This window comes from Rhipicephalus sanguineus, chromosome 11 (genome assembly GCF_013339695.2).
Source record: "Rhipicephalus sanguineus isolate Rsan-2018 chromosome 11, BIME_Rsan_1.4, whole genome shotgun sequence".
NCBI lineage: Eukaryota > Metazoa > Arthropoda > Arachnida > Ixodida > Ixodidae > Rhipicephalus > Rhipicephalus sanguineus.
Window position 1 is genome coordinate 85,876,498 of NC_051186.1, and position 25,139 is coordinate 85,901,636.

Genomic DNA, 25,139 nt, shown 5'->3' on the forward strand with positions numbered 1-25,139 from the left:
AACATATGTGATGGTGAAATCAACGCCAATAACATTTCCAGACATTAGCTTATCAGTCTAAATTTATTCATTGCTACACTTCAGTGATCCTTTAAAGGGGCCCTGCAACGCTTTTTGAAGACGGTCACAAAACGCTGCCGATCGGTAGTCGAGGCTCCTGTGAGCATGTGAGGCGAATGTAATAGTACAGCACGCAGCATGGAATTTGCAATTAAATCTCAAGATCAGCTAGAGACGGCTCTTCTCTCGACAAGTGATGCGATATATCCAAATCAACTGCGCCACATACCCAAAAAGACACGGCTATTATCCGATTTGAACATAGTGAGCTGCATAGTTACCGAGGCTGCCGCGTTGTGGCGCGACGTGCCCGCGTCGCAGCACGTCGCGGCGCGTGTAAGTGAGCGGCGCGGAACGTTTATACGTTGGCTGCGCGTGAGTTCAAAGAAAACAGGAAGAGAAAGTGTTCCCTTTCATCTCCCTACCCTCCCCTGCGTAACTTTCAGCGCCCACGCTGGGACGTAAGGAGAGAGAAAGCTCTCAGAGCGTTCGACAAATCCCCTAACTGCGCTCGTACTGGACGTATTCTAAAAACTTTTTGCGGCAGTCGATTCGTGAGGCCATAAACTTCGGCAGTGACGTCACTTCATAATTACGGGTGAGTGTGGTGCAGGGCCCCTTTAACGAGTGTCGTGTCTCAGTTCATTACAGCGCGGCTTGTAGCTCTTCTTCCGGCGGCAGCTTCAGAGCTTCAAACTCCCGCTTGGCTTCATCCAGTAGCTCGGTGTCCCTGAGCAGATCGAGCGCCGTCAGCGCCATCACCTTGGCCACCATCAACGTGGGCGGCTGGGAGTCCGAGGCGTTAGCTGCGGCTGCGAAACCTCGCGTGTGGTTGGCCGAACCCTTCTCGACGCGGATGCGGAACATCGGATGGATGGCTGGCACCCGGTACGACACGTTGCCGCAGTCAGTGGCACCTCCCAGGGGCGTCAGGTTCTTTTCCTCGTCGTCCAGGAAGGACATGCCTATTGTGTGGAACAGAGCGCAGCATGGTGTAGAGAAATAACATTGGCCTGAATAGATAGATAGATAGATAGATAGATAGATAGATAGATAGATAGATAGATAGATAGATAGATAGATAGATAGATAGATAGATAGATAGATAGATAGATAGATAGATAGATAGATAGATAGATAGATAGATAGATAGATAGATAGATAGATAGATAGATAGATAGATAGATAGATAGAAACGGTCAAAGTGACTTTAGTTCGCTAAGAAGTATTTCGCATTTAATAGCACAAGGAGGAGCAAAATAAAAAAAAATAACGGGAGGCCTGCGCGGAACAAGCAGCACAGTCCCAGCGAAAGCTTGAAGAGCCGCCCCTACTAGAGCCCGTCGTAAACTCTCTTGGTGCAGCTACCACAAGTACTTCAAAATGGTGGATAAGCGGGCTTGTTGGTTCGTACAAATAGTTTTTCAAGCAGCGCAAAAATAGGACACCGACAATAGACCACACAACACAGGAGCTGTGTTGTGTGGTCTTCTCGGCGTCCCGTTTCCATGCTGTTTGGAAAACTGTGTATTACAAGTACGTTTGCCAGGTATCCACTACGCCATAAATCATCATAATTTTTGTGAAGTGTGTGATAGCACCCATTACTGCCATTATTGCTCGTTCCGCGGAAGAGCGAGGTACCCGCCACATATATTTAAGGCATTATGTGCACCTTGTCGATGTTGTGGCTGCTGACGAGGAAGAATCATGCCTGATCCCTCTGTAACGGGTTGGAAGCATTAAACGACCCAATCGTCACGCACTTCGCATTGTATGACGCCTTCTTTTTATTTTGCTCTTCTACTACGCTATATTACATATATTAACGTGATTCTTTCCCGACGTGGCGCCTGTATAGGGTCTTCTTGCGAAGGAGTTTCGAGCCAAACGTGGCTTTGTGGTAGAATACTTAGCTGCGGCGCAGAGGGCCCGGGTTCAAATCCCATCCGACTCTAAATATATTTTTCTCATTTCGCGCGATAGCGGTTAAGGACACCTGCGGCGGCTGCGGCAGACAACTGTGAGTGGGCTGCTTTGATCTGTAAAATTCGAGACCCCTTGCCCTATCAGGAAGATGGGGGCAAGCGAAGCTTGGCGTGGTCTTGGCTCTTTCTTTCTTTCGACGAAGAGTAATTCGACGAAAATTCATTACGACAGGTCGCATACCGAAGGCATGGCCGTGCTTCCGGTAGGTCTCCGCGATGGCGGCGTTGTGCACGACGTTCATGTACGAGGTCTTCCTTTCCAAGTCTAGGGAGCAGCCCGTGGCTTCCGCGGCCGCTCGGAAGCAGGCCTCGACTCTCCGCCGGAGCTCGATCAGTTCCTCGGAGTTCAGAGCCCGGACATTGAAGGACATCTCTGTCACTTCGGGGATCACGTTCGGGTATTTGCCGCCTTCGGTGATCACACCTGCGTGGTCGACATTTAAACGCTGCGTGTGCCTTTTATTTCGTGAGCATCATGTAGCAGGGTCAAATTATTAAAGAAAAACGTTCTGCAGCATGCTACGCTCTCTGTAACGCTTGATGGCCGAACCCTGCTTCGCGGTTGGTAACGCATTAAGTTATGCAATCAGGGACCACATTTCTTGCAAGACATAAGCCGCCGTCCGAGAGGCATTAAATTGATTTGACGTTCTCAGTCAACTGCGTCGTCGCACTTTTGGCCAAGCGGCGATGCCAACTGATGACGCCATATGATGACTACGTGATGACGTCGCACATTTTAAAGAACTGTGACGTCGTAACGATGCCACATGGTGATGTCACAGCAAGACGTCATTAATGACGTAGGCCACGTGAGTTTTTGTACCAGTTCATTCGCCTTCCGTGTTTTGCTCAAGAAGCAGTATTTACAGTAGTTTTTTTTTGCGTCAAATGAAAGGCCACGCCCTCAAGAGCCTAGAAAATGTACTGCTAAGCGTGAGTGCATTCTGAAAAAAGTAATTATGGTATGTTTTTAAAAGCAGCTTTCGTTTCGTACTGTACCCTGACGTCGCAACACGGTATGAGCTTTTCGTCACGTGCTCACGCAAGATATTGTGACGTTTCCACGGCCGCTCTGCAACGTGGCTCAGTTGATGACGCACAGGCGACCATTTTGACTGTTTTGGTGACGCACGAGCGGCCATTTTGGAAGTTTTTCTACCTGACATCATCACAACTAGCCAGACTGCCGCGTCCAGACAGCCTGACGTCAAGCTAGTGTCGATGTCGGTACGTGCGCCATGGGAAAATTGACTTTAATACTAAAATAAAATATCTTATCACCATTTGCAGAGCTTCACACTTGCTCAGAGCTGTCTCTGCATACAGGTGATTTGTATGTCAGAGTAAACTCAACTTCGAAAAATGGTGTTAGTACCCTCTTAAGACACTTGAGTCTTTCGATTGAGGCCTGTTGTGAGAAGCCAACCGTGTCTATGGTAAGGTGGAAAGCAAGCCAATAGAGAACCATTGAACGACGCTGCATATACGGTTAGTTGGTATTGGTAGGTTCCATCAATACTAATATGGACTGGCGAGCGCTCCACCTTTGGTTTTCTCTCTCCATGTTTCTTCTTTTCACGCTCCCCTATGCTTATGCTATCGTATTTCCATTGGCTAATGGTGTATATGCAAAATACTGTTTAATAATGTAGGCCAGGGTTGGAATAATAATCGAATTAGAACGATCTAAACCTTAAGTAAGCGTACTTTCACGCACTCAGTGTTTAAACGGGAGTGTGCACCGGAAATAGGTTAAGTACACTAAGGAAGTGAGTAGGGTAAAAAAAATTCGGACGCTCTCCACGAAAGCATGGAGCCAAACTCGCTTTTACGGGCGAAGCACATGAGCGAGCCGCTGTATACGTACCGTGGATCCTAGCGGTTGGCTTCAGTTGCTGTCTGAGGACGCTGACGTTGACGTATGCGGCGACGGCAGCATCCAGGGCGTTCAGCCCTTCCCACGGCGACGCACCGGCATGAGCTGATTTGCCTTTGAAGCGGACTATCAGCTGCAACGCGTTAAAAAATAATAAAAAATAATTCAGGCAGATCTCACGCATTGTGGGAATCGACTTCATGCGACGCAGTCAGCGAGTAACTGTGTAAGCCACAATTTTTTGGCTCTCAGTCAAGCATCACGAGGTGCGTCAACATCTCTGTGTAACTAGAATTGTTGTGTACTGATCGTGTGCTTACCAGGCACGTCTACTGTATACGGTGTCGTGTAAAGGGTACCTTTCTGTCTGACGTAACTTGGGAATTCACCTTATATAGTACAGACAGACGTCACTTTTATGGAGATGATGCGTAAAGCAACGTTCGTTGGCTTATTCCTGTGAGGACGAGCAACGCTAGGCTATAGCCTGCTGAGCATAGGCATGGGCAGGGTTCTCAGATGGGGGGGGGGGGGGGGTGATTGACTAAGGCAGCAGTCTTTTCTTTTGTTAATGTGAAACGCTTCAACTATTTCCCTGGTTAGTTGGTTTACATGATGGAAAACGACGGACCAGGGAAATACCAGGGAAACTAACCAGGGAAATAGTTGAAGCGTTTCACATTAACAAAAGAAAAGACTGCTGCATTAGTCAACCATCAGTTTCATTAAGTCATCGGGAAGTCACCTTCCTGGAAGGGCCTTAAATTGTAGGATTGCTTCTGTTACGCCCTCATTCTTGCTCCTATTTCCGTTTTAAGCGAGTGTAGATTTCTTGTTGAACGTCTTGCAATAACCCTAGATTGTGCATGGTTTTTTATAGTGTACAAGCTGCTCGTGTTTCGTTAACTTTTGGTTTTTGCATCGCTTGAGTGTGCGAAGATAGTTTGGTCCTAGATAAGAATACATTGACTGTCGGTTTATCTTCACACGTGCATAACTTATCCTTTCACAGGAGTGTGCAAAATTTTGTCTTTAATCAGGTGATATTGAGGGTTGGTTCATTTCTGTGTCGCTCGGGGGTGCTTGGGTGCTTATATATTGAAGTATATTTTCCTGAAATAAATTCAATTGCGAGTGTAGCGAGTGTCGTGTCCTTTCTGTTTCTTTTGACCCCGTCGAAAGTGCGCTACCTAACCACATAGGCATAATGGTCAATTTCCTATGTTCACTAAGGGCGAACCTATCCGTACATTTGTGCAGTTCTGATGCGCCCCGATCGTCATTCATTTAGTTTTCATTGATTATCCGTGTGGTTAATTGGTCTTTTTCATTACTGAACTATTGCTCCTACATAATATATATCGTACACAACCTTTAACACCTCCTTTTTTATATTGCTTTATTTCTGTTTGGGTTTTCAGGAATTTATGGACAACCCCACTCGGTGGCGAAACTGGGTTGTCGCTAGGTACTAGCTCCGCAAAAACGAACATTAGCTGAGGACATCTTGCTGTTCGAAGAGGCTGCTTCAGTCCGAACCGGTGTTTCTGACGACGTTGCTTGCATGCACAGAAAACGCAGAACGACTCTCGTCTGGCAGTCAGCGCACTGATACGATACTCAATACGAAGCATTTCTTGGCGAACAAAATGTGCACTTTGACCGTTTCTATATGCGATATCTCTGATTGAGCAACGTGCACCAACCTGCTGCGTCGCAGCGAAGCCGATAGCCACGACGTCAAATGGCGCAGGGTGTGCCATGATTGCAGCGTCGAGTCCACTTAGGGCGCCCTTTCGTATCAGCAGCTCCTTGCCGCAGCGGCTTTCCTCAGCCGGCGTGCCCAGTACTACCACCTGTCGGGCGGCACAAGTGTTAAAGGGACACTACAACACGATTTTTCTCGCATTAGTAAAGTAGTCTTCCACGATACCAAAAACACCATGCTTGCCGCGAGAAGACGCTTAATAAGCGAGAAAACGCGCAAAAAGAAAATACAGGTGGCGACGCCACCTTGGAATTCCCGCACCATTTGCCGTGACGTCACATATTTTTGACGGCGCCTGCTCGGGCTTACGTTGTTCCTAATTGGTTAAATCAAAGTACATTGTCCTCTGAGGGGGCCAGAGACTTGACATAAAGAGTTTGTGGAAATTTCGTCGAGCCAGTGGCGCCAAAATACGTTGAATGCTCTTTGAAATATTTTACGTCACGAGTTACAAAGTTCGGCGCGAAATTTAAGAAAGAAACTTTGAACTTTATTTTCTCCTCTAATAATAAACCTATGGTGGTGAAATAAACTACACAAGAGTTCTCCGAGCACGCTTTATCAATCTAAACCAATTCACTGTTTCTATTTAGTGTCCCTTTAGGAGTGGCTAGAGAGAAAGTAAAGTTTTTAAAGCTAAGCTTTATGTAGCTAAGTGAAAGGAAAATCCAGCGGTACTGTGCGCACACACACACAAAAAGCCTGAGAGCGCCATTGCGAAATTGCAGGGAAGCTGTGATGTTTTCTCGCGATGCTTTGTTTCCAGCCTCTCAGGCCGAACTACGTATGTATGCACACGTGAGAGACGACGCTAAGGAGACGACTTGCAGCACGGTCGTGCGGGGCTTTCTTACAAAATTGGGGGACGCTTAAGCTTCGCCTTTAAGAGTTGAACGCGATAGCGATATCCTGCCCCTAGAGCGCACTTCGAACACTACGAGTGTTTAATAGAATGCGCACACTAAGGTGTGTGCCTTATGTAATGGGTAGCATGCTTTAAACCAGAAACTTTTTCGAAGTTGCGATGCACCCACTATGTGGTCTTAAGGGAATACGCGCAGTAATGTGTGTGCCTTTTGTAATCGGTGGCTGTCTTTACACCACCAAGTCGTTATGATATTGACGTGGTGTGACGCCCGTTTGCAATATACGCTTGTACCACGCAATATTACTGCGATATTACATCTCGTATTGTGACACCTGTATACAGGACGCGTATTTTTGTGAAGCATGAAAGTTACTTTCAGTGCAGCTCCAAGCAGAGGCGTGGCTGTGTGGTAGAACACCTGCGTGCCACGCAGATGGCCTGGGTTCGATTCTCACTCGGACCCAACATTTTTATTATTTATTTTATTTGCAGCTTTTTCGATTTTTCGGTCACGGACAAGATGATGATTTTTCGCTCACAACCAACGGCGCCGACGCCGACGGCGGAATTTCTGCGATACGAGCTCTTTAACGCTATCGCGTTAAAATTAATCATGAACGGGTATGGGCCACAGGAATTGTAAAACTTCACTGCTCTCTGGTTTACTAAAAATAAAATGAATGAATAAATGAATAGATTAACAAATAAGTAAATAAAAAAATCACAGCATATCCACGGAGTGAATGATGATGAGTGGGCGAAGCTGCGGAGGTTCATCGGTAAACCGTGAATCTTCCGTGAATTCCTGCCCAGTACATCATCACCGACGTGAGATCGGGTGCGTTATACTAAAGGTTCGATGAGTTATGGACGACTTGCAGCTCACTTTAATTTACATGTACGCTGTGAATTTTCATTGTTTTAGAAAACATTGCTTTAGAAAAATCTGGCGTCTTTCGTTAAGCAGCTGGCGTCTTTTCGTTTTGCTTTAGAAACATCTGGCGTTCTTTCGTTTTGCTTTTACAAAACATCTGGCGTCTTTCGTTGGTTTATTTCATCAATCAACGGCGTTTTGAACAAAATTTTTATTGTTTAATCACGCACAGGAGAAATCTCACCAGGCACAACCTTGGAGGTAAACAATGGCTGCTAATGGGAATGAGAGACAGAAGAAGTCGGCTTTTAGCTAACACTTACACTTCTACTTCTACTAACGTTTCCTACTGGAACATGTCAATGGCTGCTAATGGGGAATGACAGACAGAAGAATTCGGCTTTTAGTTAACGCGCACGCTGCGAATTTTTTATTGTTCAACAACGCACAGGAAAAATCTCCCACCGGCACCACCTTGGAGGTCAAAGCGTAAGACTTGTTACGGACTACGACTACGACGACTACTACGAGGGACGAACGGGTGCCGCCTTAAGGAGCTTCGCCCCTAAAATGTTGCAGTGGCTTAGCTCGGCTATGCCAGGATAACGTAGCGTTAGCAAAGGTCCAGCTGATTGTTCTTCGCTTAATCATCATGCTTACTGCTGCTCCAATGACACGCACGTGGTTTATATATTATGTGGCACATGTATATTTATTTTGCCAAGAAACTACTTCGGGATCCGATGAGTTAAGCTTCTCCGCTCTTCTGCGCCGTTGAGCAGCATTTGCGCTCTCCTTCTCCATGGCTAAACCACAGTGGCAAACGCCAGTCAGAGGCGCTATCAAGCGGCTCCAGCGCAGTGTCAGACGGCGACTGCACAGCGAAGTTAGTCAGTCAGTCAATGAACTTTATTTATAAATTGTCCTGAGGAGCCGATTCCCCTCAAGAGGGAGGGTCGGCTGCGGGCCGCGCCCACGTGGGGACAGGAAGAGCGAGCCCCTCCGCCAAATTGCGGGCCCCCTGGACAGCCCGGATTTGGACCTCCCGGTCCGAGCTGGTGATTGCCGTCCTCCAGGCGTCCTCTGTGCTGAGATTCTCGCAATCGCGCAGCGCCGAGCATTGCCAGAGCATGTGGGCTAACGTGCATCGTCTCTCATCGCAATGAGGGCAGTGCGGCTTTATGCTGTCAATAAATTTGCTGTACACTAAAGGCGACGGGTAAGTACCCGTTTGCAGCATTCTTAATGTGACTGACTGGGTCCTCGAGAGTTGCGGGTGCGGGAGCGGAAAGCTACGCCTGGCCAATTGATAATGTTTGCAAATCTCATTAAAGGTGAGGAGAGAATCAAGCTGCCGGATGCCATCCCCAAAATTAGATGCCGATTGCCCGTCACGGTGGGACAGTTCGCGTGCGCGGGCATGGGCAAGCTCATTGGCATTGGGGATAACAGGGTGGACATCCTTGCCCATGTGTGCAGGAAACCAGGTGATGTTGCCGTCGATTTGTGTGCAATTTGGTCTTTTGGTAAGAATATGGGCCGCCTGCTCACAGATTGACCCGGTCATGAACGCTCGTGCAGCAGCCCGAGCATGGGAGTCGCCACGGCCAGTGCTATAGCAGCCTGCTCTGCCCTGGCCGGCGTGGTATCTCGAAGAGATGCTGCTGTGAGGAGTTTACCGTGAAGGTCAGTGACCACAGCCACGAAATTGGCTGTGCCGGGATACTGTGCTGCGTCAACGAACGCCACAAGTTCAGGGGTGGCAGAGGCGGAACTGAGGAGCGACCTAGCCCTAGCGGCCCGGCGGCCGACATTATAGAGTGGGTGAACGTTTCTAGGAATTGGTGAAACCGTAATCTGCTCCCTCAATTTGGGTGGAAGCTGCATCTTTTTGTCTGCTACCATAGTTGGTTCGCAGCCCAGAAACTCCAGGATGCGCCTCCCAGCTTTGGAAGAGGACAGTCGTGCAGCTTGCGCTGTTTGTTGCGCTTCTGCAATCTCATTAAATGTATTATGCATACCAAGAGCCTTGAGCCTTTCCTCATTAGTGTTGTTTGGAAGACCCAAAACCTTCTTAATGCACTTTCGAATAATCGCATCCAGTTTCCCTTGTTCTTTCCTTTCCCACCTATGCGCTGCGGCAATGTAATTAATGTGACTCATAAGAAAGGCATGGAAAAGCCTCATGAGGTTGGCCTCACAAAGCCCTCCACGCCTGTTAGATACCCGAAGTATAAGCTTAACCATGTTCTCCGCCTTCGCCGCAATACGGTCAGAGTATGAGAGTTACTTCCGTGCTCCTCCAGGAACATGCCTAATATCCGAATTTTATTGACTCGTGGGATGGCCTGCCCTGACCGTGTGTGAATTTTGACCCTGATCTCTTCCGGCGGAAATGGGATGGTGGTGAACTTGCGTTTCTCCTGCTGTGTGTACAGCAGGAGCTCCGACTTGGCGGTCGACAAGCGCAGCCCCGTGCTGTCCAAAAACTCTTCCGTGAATCTGAGTGCCTGCTGGAGGGACTCCTCAACGTCTCCGTCCCTATCCCCAGTGCACCATATAGTAATATCGTCCGCATACAGCGCATGTCCGATGCGGTCGATACGAGCGAGTTCAAGTGAGTTTCCTAATCGCGATGTTAAAAATTAATGGCGAAATGACCGATCCCTGAGGGGTTCCCCTAGGTCCAAGGTGAAATTCCTTGAAGCAGAGGTCCCCGAGCCGAATTGTGGCAACGCGATCCCTGAGAAAAGAGCGGACGAACCCGTAAAAGCGGGCCCCCAATCCCAACTCGGAGATCGAATCCAGTATGTGGGCATGTGAGATATTATCAAAAGGTTTCTCCAGATCGAGTGCAAGAATCCCTCGAACATCTGTGGTGTCTATTTCAAGAATCTGATGTTTAATCATTTTCATAACGTCTTGCGTAGAGAGCGCGGGACGAAAGCCAATGAGATTGAAAGGAAAGAGCTCGTAGTGTTCAATGTGATGGGAGATTCGGTTAAGGATTGCATGCTCTGCGACCTTACCCACGCAAGACGTGAGCGAGATCGGTCGGAGCTTGCCGAGTCCGAGAGGTTTACCAGGCTTGGGAATGAGGACGACAGAGGCCGTTCGCCACTCCTCCGGCACTTGCCCCGACTCCCACACCCGGTTGACCTCGTCAGTTAGAAGCTCAATGGATCTATCGTCCAGATTTTTAAGTAGCCTGTTAGTGATACCATCCGGCCCGGGAGCCGACTTTTCATTGAGATTGAAAAGGACCGCCCTAATCTCCGCCTTGTCGAAGGGGGAGTCCAGCTCTGCATCCTCCAGGCCGGAAAAATTCGGGTAGTCTGCATCCGTGGTAGCCCCCAGGGGGAGGTACCTATCCGCCAGCTGTTGTAAGATTTGATCATCCGAGAGTCCAGCAGACCTCTCCTTGTGAATGAGCCGATCAACAGTGTGTCTCTGATCAGATTTAGTTTGCTTATCTCCGAGGAGGTGCTTGAGAATGTTATTAGTTACTGTGCACAGCGAAGGCGAATAGTTGCGCGCGCGCCGGCGCCAGTACGTCTACCTCGGCTAAGACGTCACGTCTCTGGAAAGCGCAGACCGGCGGCAGTGAGTCGCGCGCGGCAGCGGCGGAGTGCGTGGGAGGTGCCGGTTCCGATGAGCCAGCTGTGTGACATCACTGATCCTCGCGCATGCGCAGCACGGCTCTTGAGAAGCCACGCGAAACTGGCTCGGCTAGGCCAGTGTAGCTAACGCTACAAAAAGGCATGTACCCTATTACACGGCTTGGGAATGTAACAAGAATCCACAAACAACGCCTATTCAATATCCAATCACCAACAAAGGACCAGTGGGAAGCACAGCTGAGATCGAAAAGGGCTAGGCATATCAGCTCAAGCTTACGGCTACTTAGACTGAAGTGGCGGCCCAACTCCGGGTGTACATAACCTGGTCAAGGTAATAAAGTGTCTTGCTCTTTCTATATATATATATAAATGATGAAGCTTTTCCAATGGGCCAAACGTACTTGCGAAGAGAAGAGACACAACTAAGCGGTTATCTTAAATTTATTTGCCAACGGTTTCGACCGGTCAAATTTGCCAACGGTTTATATATTGTCACGTAGCCGTGACGGCAGCCCGAAGACGGGAGACTGGGAGGCTCGTGATGTAGAAGAGAATCCGTTTATTAGGCGGACTTGCGCCCATAAGAGCAGAATGCACACCTTGGCTTCCGCGGCGGCGAACAAAGTCCTCGGCAGCCGTCGGGGAACAGAATACCCGCTGTAATCACCGGGGCTCTATTTTTAAGGCTGTATTGAACGCTCGGGATACGCCATCAAAATCAGCTAGTACATTCGCCAGCAGTATGGGCCTATCTCATCGCCAGCGCGCGAGGCCACGGTCATCCCAGATAATCGCGACGCGTCTCGCATCACGATCCGAGATGATAAGGCCGCATGCAGGCGGCTATCGGCATGCACAAAACTGACGCTTCGCGGCATTACTCCCCCTTCAAAGAAGCATCGACCCGATGCTAAAAAAAACAACGAAACAACAGGTACAAAGGCAAATAGGGAAATAAGCAGAGACCATACACACAAAAAAGAAACTAGAAATGCAAACAGAAAGCGTCCTTTAGCGCGCATGGTGAGGCTTGAGGCGGGCGACATGCACCACTTCTGGTCGGGAGCGGCGTCGCTGGGATGCGCTAGCCCCATCAGGGACTACCTCGTAGTCGAGTTCGCCAAGTTGGCGGATGACCTTGTACGGGCCGAAATAACGGCGCAGGAGTTTTTCACTTAAGCCGCGGCGTCGAACGGGAGTCCAAACCCAAACTCTGTTGCCTGGCTTGTATTTTACCTCGCGCCTTCGGAGGTTGTAGCGGCGGGCGTCGGTGCGCTGCTGATCTTTTATGCGTAGCCGCGCAAGCTGCCGGGCTTCTTCCGCGCGCTGAAGGTATGCGGCTACATCTAGGTTGTTTTCGTCGGTGACATTAGGCAGCATGGCGTCCAGAGTAGTAGTGGCGTCCCTTCCATGGACAAGCTTAAAGGGTGTCATTTTGGTGGTCTCCTGCACCGCGGTGTTGTAGGCGAAGACCACGTACGGTAGTATTAAGTCCCAGGTCTTGTGCTCTGTGCCCACGTACATCGCGAGCACGTCTGCAATGGTCTTGTTCAGGCGTTCTGTGAGGCCGTTTGTCTGCGGATGGTACGCCGTAGTCCTTCGATGATATGTATGACTGTAATGTAGGATGGCCTGCGTGAGATCCGCCGTAAACGCCGTTCCCCTGTCTGTTATTAGTACTTCAGGTGCGGCGTGCCGGAGGAGAATTGATTCGACAAAAAATTTGGCGACTTCTACTGCTGTGCCGTTCGGTAGAGGCTTTGCTTCAGCGTATCGGGTGAGGTAATCGGTAGCCACTATAATCCACTTGTTACAGGAGGATGACGTGGGGAAGGGTCCAAGCAGGTCCATACCAATCTGCTGGAATGGTCTCGATGGTGATTGGATTGGCTGTAAAAGTCCAGCTGGTCTTGTTGGAGGTCTTTTCCGGCGCTGACATTCACGGCAACTCTTGACGTATCGCGCAACATCTGCTGAGAGACGGGGCCAGTAATACCTGTCCTGGATTCTGCGGAGTGTACGTGTAAAACCGAGGTGACCAGCAGTGGGTTCATCATGTAACGCTTGCAGAATTTCTTCTCGGAGGCTGCTTGGAACGACAAGGAGGTAAGCTACCTTATTCGGTGCGAAGTTCTTTTTGACGACCATCCCGTTTTTCACAAAGAAGGAAGATAAGCCACGTTTGAACGGTGCAGGGGGCATGGACGCCTTGCCTTCGATGTACTTGATCAGCTGTTGTAGGGTCGGATCTGAGCGCTGCTGCTGCGCAAATGTGGTGCTGCTGATGGGCCCAAGAAAGGCGTCATCATCGTCGTTTCGGGGTGCACAGACGGGGGCTCTTGACAGGCAGTCTGCGTCGGAGTGCTTACGGCCAGAAGTGTAGACCACTTTGACGTCAAATTCCTGCAGCCGTAGGCTCCATCGAGCGAGGCGGCCGGAAGGGTCATTGGCCAACCAGCACAACGCGTGATGATCAGTTACAACCTTGAAGGGTCTTCCATACAAGTATGGGCGGAATTTTGACATCGCCCATACTATTGCAAGACACTCCTTCTCAGACGTGGAATAGTTCGTTTCCGACTTTGACAATGACCGGCTTGCATACGCTATAACTCGCTCGCAGCCTTCCTGCTTCTGGACGAGGATGGCGCCTAAGCCAATGCTTCTGGCGTCCGTATGTATCTCAGTTTCGGCATTTTCATCAAAGTGACCCAGCACCGGCGGTGACTGCAAACGCTGCTGAAGTTCCTTGAATGCGTCGCGTTGCGCAGCTTCCCATTTGAAGGGCACGTCTGATTTTGTGAGCTGTGTCAAAGGTTCCGCAATGTGCGAGAAGTTCTTAACGAACCGCCGGTAATACGCGCACAGCTCTAAGAATCTGCGCACCGCTCTCTTGTCGTCCGGCTGGGGAAACTGTGCGATAGCGGTTGTTTTCTGCGGATCGGGTCGTACCCCATTTCTGCCTATAATGTGGCCTAGAAAATGCAGCTCTTCGTAGGCGAAATGACATTTTTCTGGCTTCAGCCTCAACCCTGATGACTTGATTGCCTCCAATACAGTCCGAAGCCTTTTGAGGTGATCGCTGAAGTTAGTGGCGAAGACGACAACATCATCCAGGTACACCAGACATATTGGCCACTTGAGGCCTGCCAGTACTGTGTCCATTAGACGCTGGAAGGTTGCTGGAGCGGAACAAAGTCCAAATGGCATCACTTTGAACTCATACAGCCCATCCGGCGTGATGAAGGCGGTCTTCTCTCGATCTCTTTCATCAACTTGGATTTGCCAATACCCTGTTTTCAGATCCATGGACGAGAAGTACTTTGCATTGCTCAGACGGTCTAAAGTATCGTCGATCCGGGGTAAGGGGTAGACGTCCTTCTTGGTGACGCTGTTTAATCGTCGGTAATCGACGCAAAACCGGAGGCTTCCGTCTTTCTTTTTGACAAGAACGACCGGTGCTGCCCATGGGCTTTTAGATGGCTGAATAACATCGTCGTGTAACATTTCCTCAACTTGCTCTCGGATGGCTTGGCGTTCACGTGCCGACACACGATAAGGACTTTGGTGGAGAGGGCGGGTGTCTTCTTGGGTTATTATTCGGTGTTTTGCAACAGAAGTTGGTCGGACCTGTGAAGAGCTAGCGAAGCAGTCGTCGTAACTTTGAAGAAGGTTCTGGAGCAGTTGCTGCTTGTGCTGGGGCAGGGAAAGGTTGATGTCGAATGTCGGCACCGAGTTTTGGATCTGTGGGGTCGTGGATGCCGGGTATGAAAGGACGAGGGCGTCGCTCACTTCGACAATTTCTTCGAGGAAGGCAATGGTCGTGCCTTTGGATAGGCGACGGTGCTCTTGGCTGAAATTCGTTAGCAGCACTGAGCTGTGTCCATTGTGGAAATCCGCAATTCCTCTTGCGATTGCGACATCTCGGTCCAGCAAAAGCTGTATGTTACCTTCGACGATGCCATGGACGTTTTCGGCAGTGGCAGCGGTTACGGTGACTAGAGCAGTTGATCGGGGCGGGATGCTCACGTCATCCTCGAGCACACGGAGGGCCGTACGATTGTGCAGAGGCGAGGACGAATTTACAGCCTCATCCGAGAAAAGTGTGATGGACCTAGACCACAGATCGATAACCGCTCTGTTTTGAGTCAAGAAGTCCATGCCGAGAATCACGTCACGGGAGCACTGCGGCAGCACCAAGAAAGTCACAAGGTATGTGTGTCCGTCAAATGTCACTCTTGAAGTACATTGTCCCGATGGGGTGAGGATGTGGCCTCCAGCTGTGCGGATCTGTGGGCCGTCCCAAGTCGTCTTTACCTTCTTCAATTTCGCTGCTGATGACCCACTGATGACTGAGTAGTCGGCGCCTGTGTCTATCAAGGCAGTTACCGTGTGGCCGTCGATGGATACTGAAGGTCGGTGACACGTGGGCTGGAGTTGCGCTTTGGTTTTGGGTTCGGGTCACGACTTCGTCGGATACTATGACTATTGTTGTGCCTTGCCGCTTCCGTTTTTATCGGCGATTCACTTATGTCCCGGCGTTGTCGCGCCGTCGTTGTCGTCGTACATGAGGTGGTGTCGTCGTCGTGCATGGTCGCCGGTGGAAGGTCTTTGGCTTTTCGTCCTGAAGCAACCTCGCCTCCAAAGGTTGCTGGTTTCAGTTTCCCCTACGGGGGCTTGGGGACCTCCCTCGCGTGGCCGTGGTGGGGCTGCGGCCAGTGGACTCGAAGCGTGGGAATGAAGGGGATGGCGAACGGCTGGACGAGTACTCCGTATGGCGCAAGTAATCTTCGATTGCCGGAGGTCGCTGCCCAGGGCGTGGTCGCGGTGCCCCAGAGGAGAAGCCATGCAGTCCCATTCGCCTGTAGGGGCAGTGTCGAAGGATGTGGCCGGCCTCACCGCAGTGGAAGCAGAGTGGACGGTCGTCGGGAGTTCTCCAGGCGTCGCATTTTCTTAGGCTCGGGCGTCGCTCGTATGTGGGGTGGGCGGGAAACAGAGGGTGGCGGTTTGGGGCTGCTGGTACCCGTCGCGGGGGGCTGGGCGCGTCTCGTCGAAGCGGGCTGCTGTGCACTGCAGCGGCGTATGTCATGGCTTCGGCCTCTGTTCCAGTCGTCGCCGACGCAGAGCCAAGCGCCTGCTGGACTTCTTCGCGCACTACGTCCAAGAGAGAGTCCGGGCGTCCAGGGTCCTCTCAATGGTGCGCGCTTCTTGAGCGAATTCATCGATTGTTTTGGGGGGATTTCTTATCAGGCCGGCGAAAAGCGACTCTTTCACTCCTCGCATTAGGTAACCGACCATTTTGTCTTCTGGCATGTTTTCGTCTGCCCGCCGAAAAAGGCGTTTCATTTCTTCGACGTACATGTTCACAGTCTCGTTAGGTTGTTGGGTCCTTGATTCTAGCAGTAGTTGGGCCCTTTCTTTTCGCATAATGCTGTTGAACGTCCTCAGCACATCACGCCTTAATAATTCCCAGGTGGTCAGTGTGGTCTCGTGGTTTTCGTACCACGTTTTAGTGGGGCCGTCCAGGGAAAAGAAAACATATCGCAACTTCATTTTTTCATCCCACCTGTTGATGGTAGCCACCCTCTCGAATTGGTCGAGCCATTCTTCCGGGTCTTCAGTAGGGTAACCATGGAAGGTTGGAGGCACGCGGGGCTGTTGCAGAATGACAGGAGTGGATGTCGTCGGGTTGCTCATGCTGAGTGTGGAAGATTCTGTTCGGGGTCGCGTGGGGTCCGGTAGCAGTCCCAGCTCAGGCGGCAAGTTTTGGAGACGGCGGCTGCTTCGAGTATCCGTGTCTTCGGTGTCCTTGTTCTCTGTGGTGGCTGTTGCAGGATGGGTCTTGTGCATACCCAGCACCTCCACCAGATGTCACGTAGCCGTGACGGCAGCCCGAAGACAGGAGACTGGGAGGCTCGTGATGTAGAAGAGAATCTGTTTATTAGGCGGACTTGCGCCCATAAGAGCAAAATGCACACCTTGGCTTCCGCGGCGGCGAACAAAGTCCTCGGCAGCCGTCGGGGAACAGAATACCCGCTGTAATCACCGGGGCTCTATTTTTAAGGCTGTATTGAACGCTCAGGATACGCCCCCAAAATCAGCTAGTACATTCGCCAGCAGTATGGGCCTATCTCATCGCCAGCGCGCGAGGCCACGGTCATCCCAGATAATCGCGACGCGTCTCGCATCACGATCCGAGATGATAAGGCCGCATGCAGGCGGCTATCGGCATGCACAAAACTGACGCTTCGCGGCAATATATATATATATATATATATATATATATATATATATATATAATATAGTATGAAGTACGAAGTATGAAGCCACGGTAGGAGAAGCCGACGATGAAGAAGTGCGGGTGAATAGAATAAAAGTATGGCGTCTGTGCCGCTGGACGTCTCTCATTCATAGCGTCATATATATATATATATATGTGTGTATCGATTGGCTACACAGCTTCGTTAGGTAGCATGGCTCATCAATTTTATTTCAGAAGGGGAAAGGTTATCGAGGTGGAACGCTCAGCCAAGGCCTCTCTAATGACGTTCGTGACGTCCATTGCCCGCCCACGGGAAGTTGGAGGTCAGGTTATGGAAGGAACTGATTGGCTTTCTTCTTATTCGGACACACCCTCCCCCCTCTTCAGGATTTGCCCGTGCTCCAGAGATTCCTGAAACAACTCATCAAGACGTACAAATGGAGGAATTTCCGGCCCACATTTCCTGGCCGACTCCAACGGTAGCGAGCTAAGGACTCCTAAAGCAAGCTACCAATCAACCAAAAACGTAATGTCTCGCTCGTTGCCACAAATTCGTTACCATGGCAACAAACGGATTTCATACTTTCCCGCGAATGTCCTTGTGGTTCTTCATGGCCTCAACCACAGCCAGAGCTGCGCCCACGGACGACTCGGCGATCAGGTTGTGTCCGCAAGCGTGGCCTATATCGGGAAGGGCATCGTACTCGCACAGGAAGGCCACGCAGGGACCTGGGTAAATAGATAAGATAACATAGAACGAGAGAAGTCACGAAGTGGAATGGGTAAACATAATAGGAGCGATAAGACAGTCCGACTTATTCTGTACGCCCGAAACACTTGAAGTGTGTTACCATGGTACTTGAACAGCAGCGCAAAAGTGACGGGAACAAGGAAGAAATGATACAAACGAAGCTGTTAGAAGATCAAAGTATAACATTTTTTTTTTGTCTTATAAGCATACTGCCGATTTCTTAGCCAGACCTCAGCTGGAAGTGAAGATGTAACAAATTCGGCATGGTAAAGGAGCATCTCACTTAACGCATGTACGTTTAGCATCTGCAATAAATTTCTTCAGTGGCACATTTCATGTTACTTGCAACGCTTCGTTGTCATTGCTTTGTGCTGTTTTTTTTTGTAATAATTGTTTATTATTTTTTTCTACCCTGCTGAACACTGTGTCGAAGGATAACCTACCACAAACTAACAGCTCTGCCTTGTTTCGTGTAATAATTTCGTGCAATAATATTATAATCATTATAATAATTCTCAGCCTATTTTGCGTCCCCTGCAGGACGCAGGCCTGCACCAGTCATCTCGAATTTACCCTATTTTGTGCGAACTGATTCCATTTTATGTCTGCGCACGTCTTAATTTCGGCACTAAATCTAACGCTCCGCTGTCCCTCCCTCCCTCCCTGACAAACCCTCCCTGACAAAGAGAGCATGATACATCAACGTTAGCTTGTCGGTGTTGCACATCGACGAAAGCAATGAATTACGTATACATAAATAGGCGTGCGCAGAGGGGAGGTGTCATGGGGGCCGCCCCCCTAGTCATCTAGAGGGGGGGGGGGGCACAAAGTCTGCTCCATACATTGACTTAATAGGGAGGGGGCGCTGCGATGAAATTTCGCCCGCCTTCGCCTTCCCTACCCCCTGAAGGGGAACCCTGCACACGCCTATGTATATAAACCTGTGAAAGCAGTGCCAGAGACGCTGCTGAGCGCGTGCGCGGAAGATCAGTGCCGCCACACAAGACTCGATCGGCGCAATGATCCCAACTGGAATCTCTTTGCAAGCTGCGCAAGGCAGTGAGCGCCGAAGTACGTAGTCCGAATGCCGCGTCTACTCTTCGCTTTACACCCCCTTATCCCTCCCATTTTATTTTTATTTTGCTTTCTTCGGTCAGCGTGCGCTGCGAACACGGAGCTAAGAGTTACGAAGCCGTGCAGTAGATGGAACTGTACAGGCCTGTAGCCAGGGGGGAGGGGGGTTGGGGGCCAGCCCCCCCCCCCCCCCGAAAATTTGGTAAAGTAGTTGTTTTTACCAAAAATAAATAAATAAATAATGAAAATAGGCGCTTTTCTCAAATAGTCAAGGTTTTCAGCAAGTGCCCCCCCCCCCCCTACACCGAAGAAATTTCTGGCTGCGGGCCTGGTTCTGTAGATCATCGCACTCATATTTCCGCTGGTCGCGGGCCCTCTTATTCTGTCACAATAGTGCACGGTAATGCAACGCACCGTGGGATGCGAAAGCAAAGAGCGGAATATTTTAAAAGGATGTGTCAATGAACGCACACGCAGAGCGTTCAAGAAAACCAGAACGACAATACTAAATCCGCGTGATAGGTTACGACCACAAGTCATTATAAACAACCAGTAAAAGAGCATTACTTGGGCCGCTCTCATTGTACATAAACGTGCCATCAATATTTTTGTTTGGTTTGCGGCGCACCGCTCATGCACATGTCCATCCCTTGTTTATTTTGAAAAAAAAAAAAAAAAACTCTGACACACGCTACTGCGAAGAGTGTAAATGTGGCGAAAGAAATTAGCCGAGGAAAGCAGCAAAGCGTCGCAGAGGTAGCGCAGAAACAACGTGGTGTCGATACCTGACGAGGGTTTATGACGGGTGTATATAGTCGCATTGTGAAGTACAACGGAGATGTATTACAGTGCAAGGTTAATTTAGAAGTTTGGTTGTCACATCTCCTTTGCAACGAACACTTTCCTTGAACGCCTACCTCAGATCGGAAGCGCACGCCACTAAAGAACAGCATGTTCGGCTTTGCTAAGCGGTGCGCCTCTTGCAGCTGCCGTCCGGATGAGTTTTTATGCGCGCGGAACTCTGATATTGTGTTCTCGTCGATTTGCGGCAGCACAGTGAGGCTCGCTTGCCGTTCAGCGCTGGATGACGAAAGAAACGGCCGCATTTTCTTGGTCCAAAAGCTCCGCCAACGACTGCGGCTCAGCCTCTCCGTGGCCTCTCCTTATGGGGACGCTAGCAGACCTTTCCGCAACCGCGCTACACTCTAAACGCGCCCAACAACAACAACAAAAAAATGGTGGACGCGCCCAGTGTTGCCGTAGCACCAAGCATTATGAATATCCCCTATTGCTGAGATTTAAGCATAAATTGTTCCTTTAGAGATCATTTCGTGCAGCACTCTTAAAAAAAAAAAAAAAGGTTGTAGTACTTACTAACTTCGGTTTACTAACTATACTTGTCACATATGTTACTACCCTATTAGTAAAGAAGTGTTAATTTCAAGGGCTCGTTTTCTTTATTATACACAATATTAATGAGAACTAACAGACAATAATGCCAAGGAAAGTATAGGGGATGTTTTTTAGTAATAAATGTAAGGTAATTGTGAAGAAAGAAAAGTGGACGAAAAGACAGCTTGCCGCGGGCAGGGACCGAACCTGCGACCTTCGAATAACGCGTCCGATGCTCTACCAACTGAGCTACCGCGGCGGCCATCCCCCCGTCCACTTTATAGGGTATATGTGTGCATTTAAACGTGGGAGCGTCAGTCAGCGCCTCCAGTAGCCATGACAGCGAGTGTGGACCACTCTTTTTCTGCCTGTTGGCGTCACGTAGCACGTGAATTTATTACGAGCTGGCAGCTGACCAATTATCCCTCGCATACTACCTGAAAGCATCAAGTCTGCCAGAACGAGACCCTCGCTATGAATGAAGGAAAGAAGTGTTAATTTCAAGGGCTCGTTTTCTTTGTTATACACAATATTAATGAGAACTAACAGACAATAATGCCAAGTTAGTAAGTGCGGTTAGTAACGGGGAGGTTAATAACCGTTACTGCCCTCGCCATTGCAAACGCACTTAGTAGCGGTTACTACCCTTCTCGTTGCTAACTAGTAAAATAGGTAGTAACGGTTACTACCAAAACAGTTAGTAACCGTGATCCTTTCACCTCACGCTAAGCCTCTTGTTTTTACAACGGTCAAAATCGCGAGCATCAACATTGCGATATATCATTAGGTAATTATGCACAGTATGTCATGAATCAGAACAGCACACATACAAAACGCCAAGGCTACGCGACACGTGTAATTCAAAAGTGTTTCCAGGAGTATATGTATATAGCCCTACCTCTGGGGTACGCAGCTGGTGCCAGTGTGCAGCTAGGCTTCAGGGTAAATAGTTTAGGTTTTGCGCCTATATTTATATAGCGTGCAATTTTATTAGGTGCGCGAGGTAACGTAGCGTAGAACTTTTAATCAAGCATAATAAGAAAATCAATATGTTATGTCTATTTTGCGTAATATCGACTCAACATGGCGTAATATACAAGACCCAAAATGGGGTACTAAGCTTACTAATATCGCCTCAATGAACTTGAATGGATCCCCGTGCCAACGGATAGGTTGTAAAAAGCTCGTAATAATAACTTCTAAGATTCGTTTAACAAGTTCGTTTAACAGGTGCATGGGAAAAAGTTAGTAACGGTACGCAAGAGGTAGTAACCGTTGCAACTTTTAAGTTTCTGCTATCGTAGGTAGTAAAAAGGTAGCAAAAAGTTAGTAATGGCCCAAGAAAGCTAGTAACAGCTGTTGTTACTAACTATTTGCTCGTGGTTACAAGCTGACGCAAAGATGACTCTCTTCACGCGTCTTGCATGACTCTTCTTAAAACGGCTAGAAGTAACCGCCTTGCGGCGTCAATAAAAATGAGTACTGCATTACTGTGCTAGAAATAACAGTTGCTGGGATTGACGTATCACTTGACGTTATCAAGCAAGATATGGTTGCGTCACTTTCGCAAACATATCTTGCTTGATGACGAAGTCTGAGCAGTTGATATTTCTCCTTAGTCGCAGTCTGTTCCTTATCCTAAGAAACGACGCTGCCCTTCGTCGGATGTCCAAGTGACAACGTTAGCCGATATGAGCGCCGTGGATGCGGAGCGCTTGCGATTGTCCACTTCCAATTACTGTGTAAAGTGGCGTTCAGTAACAGGTGGTCTGCAGAATGAGGTCCCATGCAGCAATTTTCCGTGAGACTCAGACGCGCGTCCAAAAGCATTTTCTTTTGTGTAATACAAGAGCCAAGTCCAGTTTTGGGACCTTTAAAGTCGCCTTTGGCCGCATTTTTTTTTTTTTTTGACATATCGCATACTCGAACGCCAGCGGCTGGCACGTCACCAGATATTGATAATTTGGTTCAAATTTAGGGAGCAAAAAAAAAAATAGCCAAAAGTAGCCAATCCACTTTTTCTGCCGCCACCAGCCTAAAAAAGTAGCCAAATTGGCACTAATTAAGTAGCCAAATCTGGCAACCTTGGCTAGAAACTAGGCAACCCATATGTTCTCTATAATGCACTGTACCTTTTTCCTGTCTCTAATGTTATGTCTATCTTTTTTCGTTTTGTCGTACTTTGCGCTTTTGGAAACCGACGTACATATTGTCGACCAATAAACAGTTGAAGAAAGGAATGCAACGCACACAGGGTAAAGATGAACCATCATAGCCGGATATAACGCATACCGAGGAATTCCCTCAGCTTCATTCTCTTCCTTTCCAGCCGTGTATAGGTCGTCATTCACACCCTGCAGATCATGATGACGACAGCAGAGTAACACTCCCACCATTGGTTTAAAAGCATTTGAGCTCTATATAGATAAAAAAAAAAGCCGAACTCTACAGAACTAGTATCAGTTCTCTACATACTTCAAGGGCTAGACATGCATAATGAAAGCTTATCCATTTGGTTTCCTCGTTTCACGCATGGCTCAGAGAGCGAAGAAGGGGACAGCATTGGAATAGAACCGTTACAGTATCTCAGGCCCAAAAACTCTATCGGTTCTACCTACTGGAGTACAACCATAGGCGTGCGCACAGGGGGGTCAGGGGGGGGGGGCGGCCATCCCCTCTAATCACCTAAGAGGGGGGGGCGCAAAATCTGCCCCGTAATTGACCCTTCTAGTCAGTTAAGAGGGGGTGGGGGGCGAATAATCCGCCCCATACATTTACTTAGTAGGGTGGGGGGCGCTGCGATGAACCTTCGCCCCCCCCCCCCTAATGGGGAACCCTGCGCACGCCTATGAGTACAACCATAAGCCGGCCGAGTTGGAAGTTATTCTTCCTGCGCCCGCCCCGATTCCTTCTCGTGTATTGTCTGACGTGCGCTGCCCGAGAATGGTCTACCTTCTGGCCCTCCTGGAGCGTCGAACTCCGCCCTGAAGGCCGTGTCCAGCAGGTAGCGACGGGTCACCGTGAAGCCACGTCGTTCCAGAAAGTCCGTGAGCCAGTCGTGGCATTGCACCTCTTTAAATGCGAGCTCCGGATGCTCCCACACAAAGCGACTCAGTACCCGCAGAGCCTGAGAGTTTGTCTCGACAGCGTTGTGCACGAACTCCTTGAGGTCCGCGGCCATCTCTCTGTCTGAGGTGTCAAGACGAGACTGAGATGAGTGCTTGCCTCAGTGCACGTGTCTGCTAGATTGTCCCTGGACCTCTTGTTCTGAGCGAGGGCTCCTTTTGCCTTAAGAAAAGTCGTTATCGCAGCGTCCTGTGCAAAGAGTGAGGATAGCAATGTCCTCGCTACTCTAAGGTGATAGTTCTTATCAGGCCACACCCCAAGGTATGCATATCGCTGTGCATCAAGAAACACTTTCGACCAAGGGGGATCGCAAATCGGCCATAAGCGCAAGCTGCGGGTGTTCTCAGATATCCAGAGATCCTGCGTTCACGAGCCTTTTGAGATACGTTCGTGGCAATCTCTTTGAGCTGAAGTGCGCGAAACTCCAGAGCACGAATGTAGGTTTTTGTTATATTTCCCCGAAATCTTTTTTGTTCTGTGCAATGTCTTCCCTTGCCTTGGAAAGTTATCGTATTCTGCCATTAGCTCTCACTCCAACAACAGAATGAACAAAGTCCTTCACGAGGTGCGGGGAAGTCAGTGTCCTTGTAACTCTCTGCAGACTAGAGGCCTTATCGGCCATCGCAGCAAAACGAAAGGAAGATTACGCGCGAGTCGTAAATGCGCCCGCCTGAGAGCACTCCGTAATTTGTGTTCACTTCTACAGGTGTGCTCCAGGGTCCCATGTTAGGAGAGCGCTCGACTGCCTGGCTTCAATAAGGAGAAGAAAAAAAAAAGGTTTCTTTACAAAGTGCACGTACTTCCAGTTAAACATGGTTTTTAAGTTTCATACTTTACTGCAGTTAAATGCGATGCTATGCGCGGAAACTATACCCGATTACGCGCTTTTCTAAGCTGGCATGGAAGTATAGTCGAAGACACCGTCAAGCAGTTTCACGAAAGAAAACCAACGTATACTACGTCTCTCACTCGTAGTATCGTTTGCGCAGTTTACTTAAGGCTTTTTCTGAGCGTTTACTCCACATGTATGTTCAATATATATGAGGATGGGCAGCTTGCAAAGTAATGAATGTCACAATACCGAATTACCCTTGATAATACCAAAAAGTTTCCTACTGTTGTTTCCTTTACCTAATTAGGACAGCTTCCTTTAGTAACTATTATATGCATACGTAACCATGCTAAGGCATGATTAAAGGATCCTTCGTGCAATATGTAAATCGCGATAAAGCAACATTGACGAAGTCGTTGGGATGTCGTTCAGATAAAACTGGGGAATGGCAAAGCGTGGAGTGTGCGCCGGTGTTTCCCACAGCAAAATCTTTACTCTTTTCAGCTTTACTCGCCACCGGACCACTAACGCACCATCACTTTGCAGGTGCGTCATGCTATGTTTCAAGGAGTGGTGTTTCAATTAGACGACTTTACCGTAGAGATGCACGTTTGTGTCTCTGGTTTTGCATTAAAAACTTGAGCG

At 49.0% G+C, this 25,139-nt stretch overlaps 1 protein-coding gene across 1 annotated transcript; it reads right to left on the reverse strand.

Moving 5' to 3' along the window:
* Positions 1 to 23,788, reverse strand: LOC119374698 (peptidase M20 domain-containing protein 2). Its single transcript, XM_037644872.2, has 6 exons — positions 23,489 to 23,788; positions 17,903 to 18,048; positions 5,634 to 5,783; positions 3,919 to 4,060; positions 2,230 to 2,472; positions 1 to 1,025 (listed from the first exon to the last, which is right to left on the reverse strand). Exons 1-6 carry the CDS (start codon positions 23,715 to 23,717, stop codon positions 706 to 708), a joined length of 1,230 nt encoding a protein of 409 aa, XP_037500800.1. The 5' UTR covers positions 23,718 to 23,788; the 3' UTR covers positions 1 to 705.
* Between the last annotated feature and the right edge of the window lie 1,351 nt (positions 23,789 to 25,139).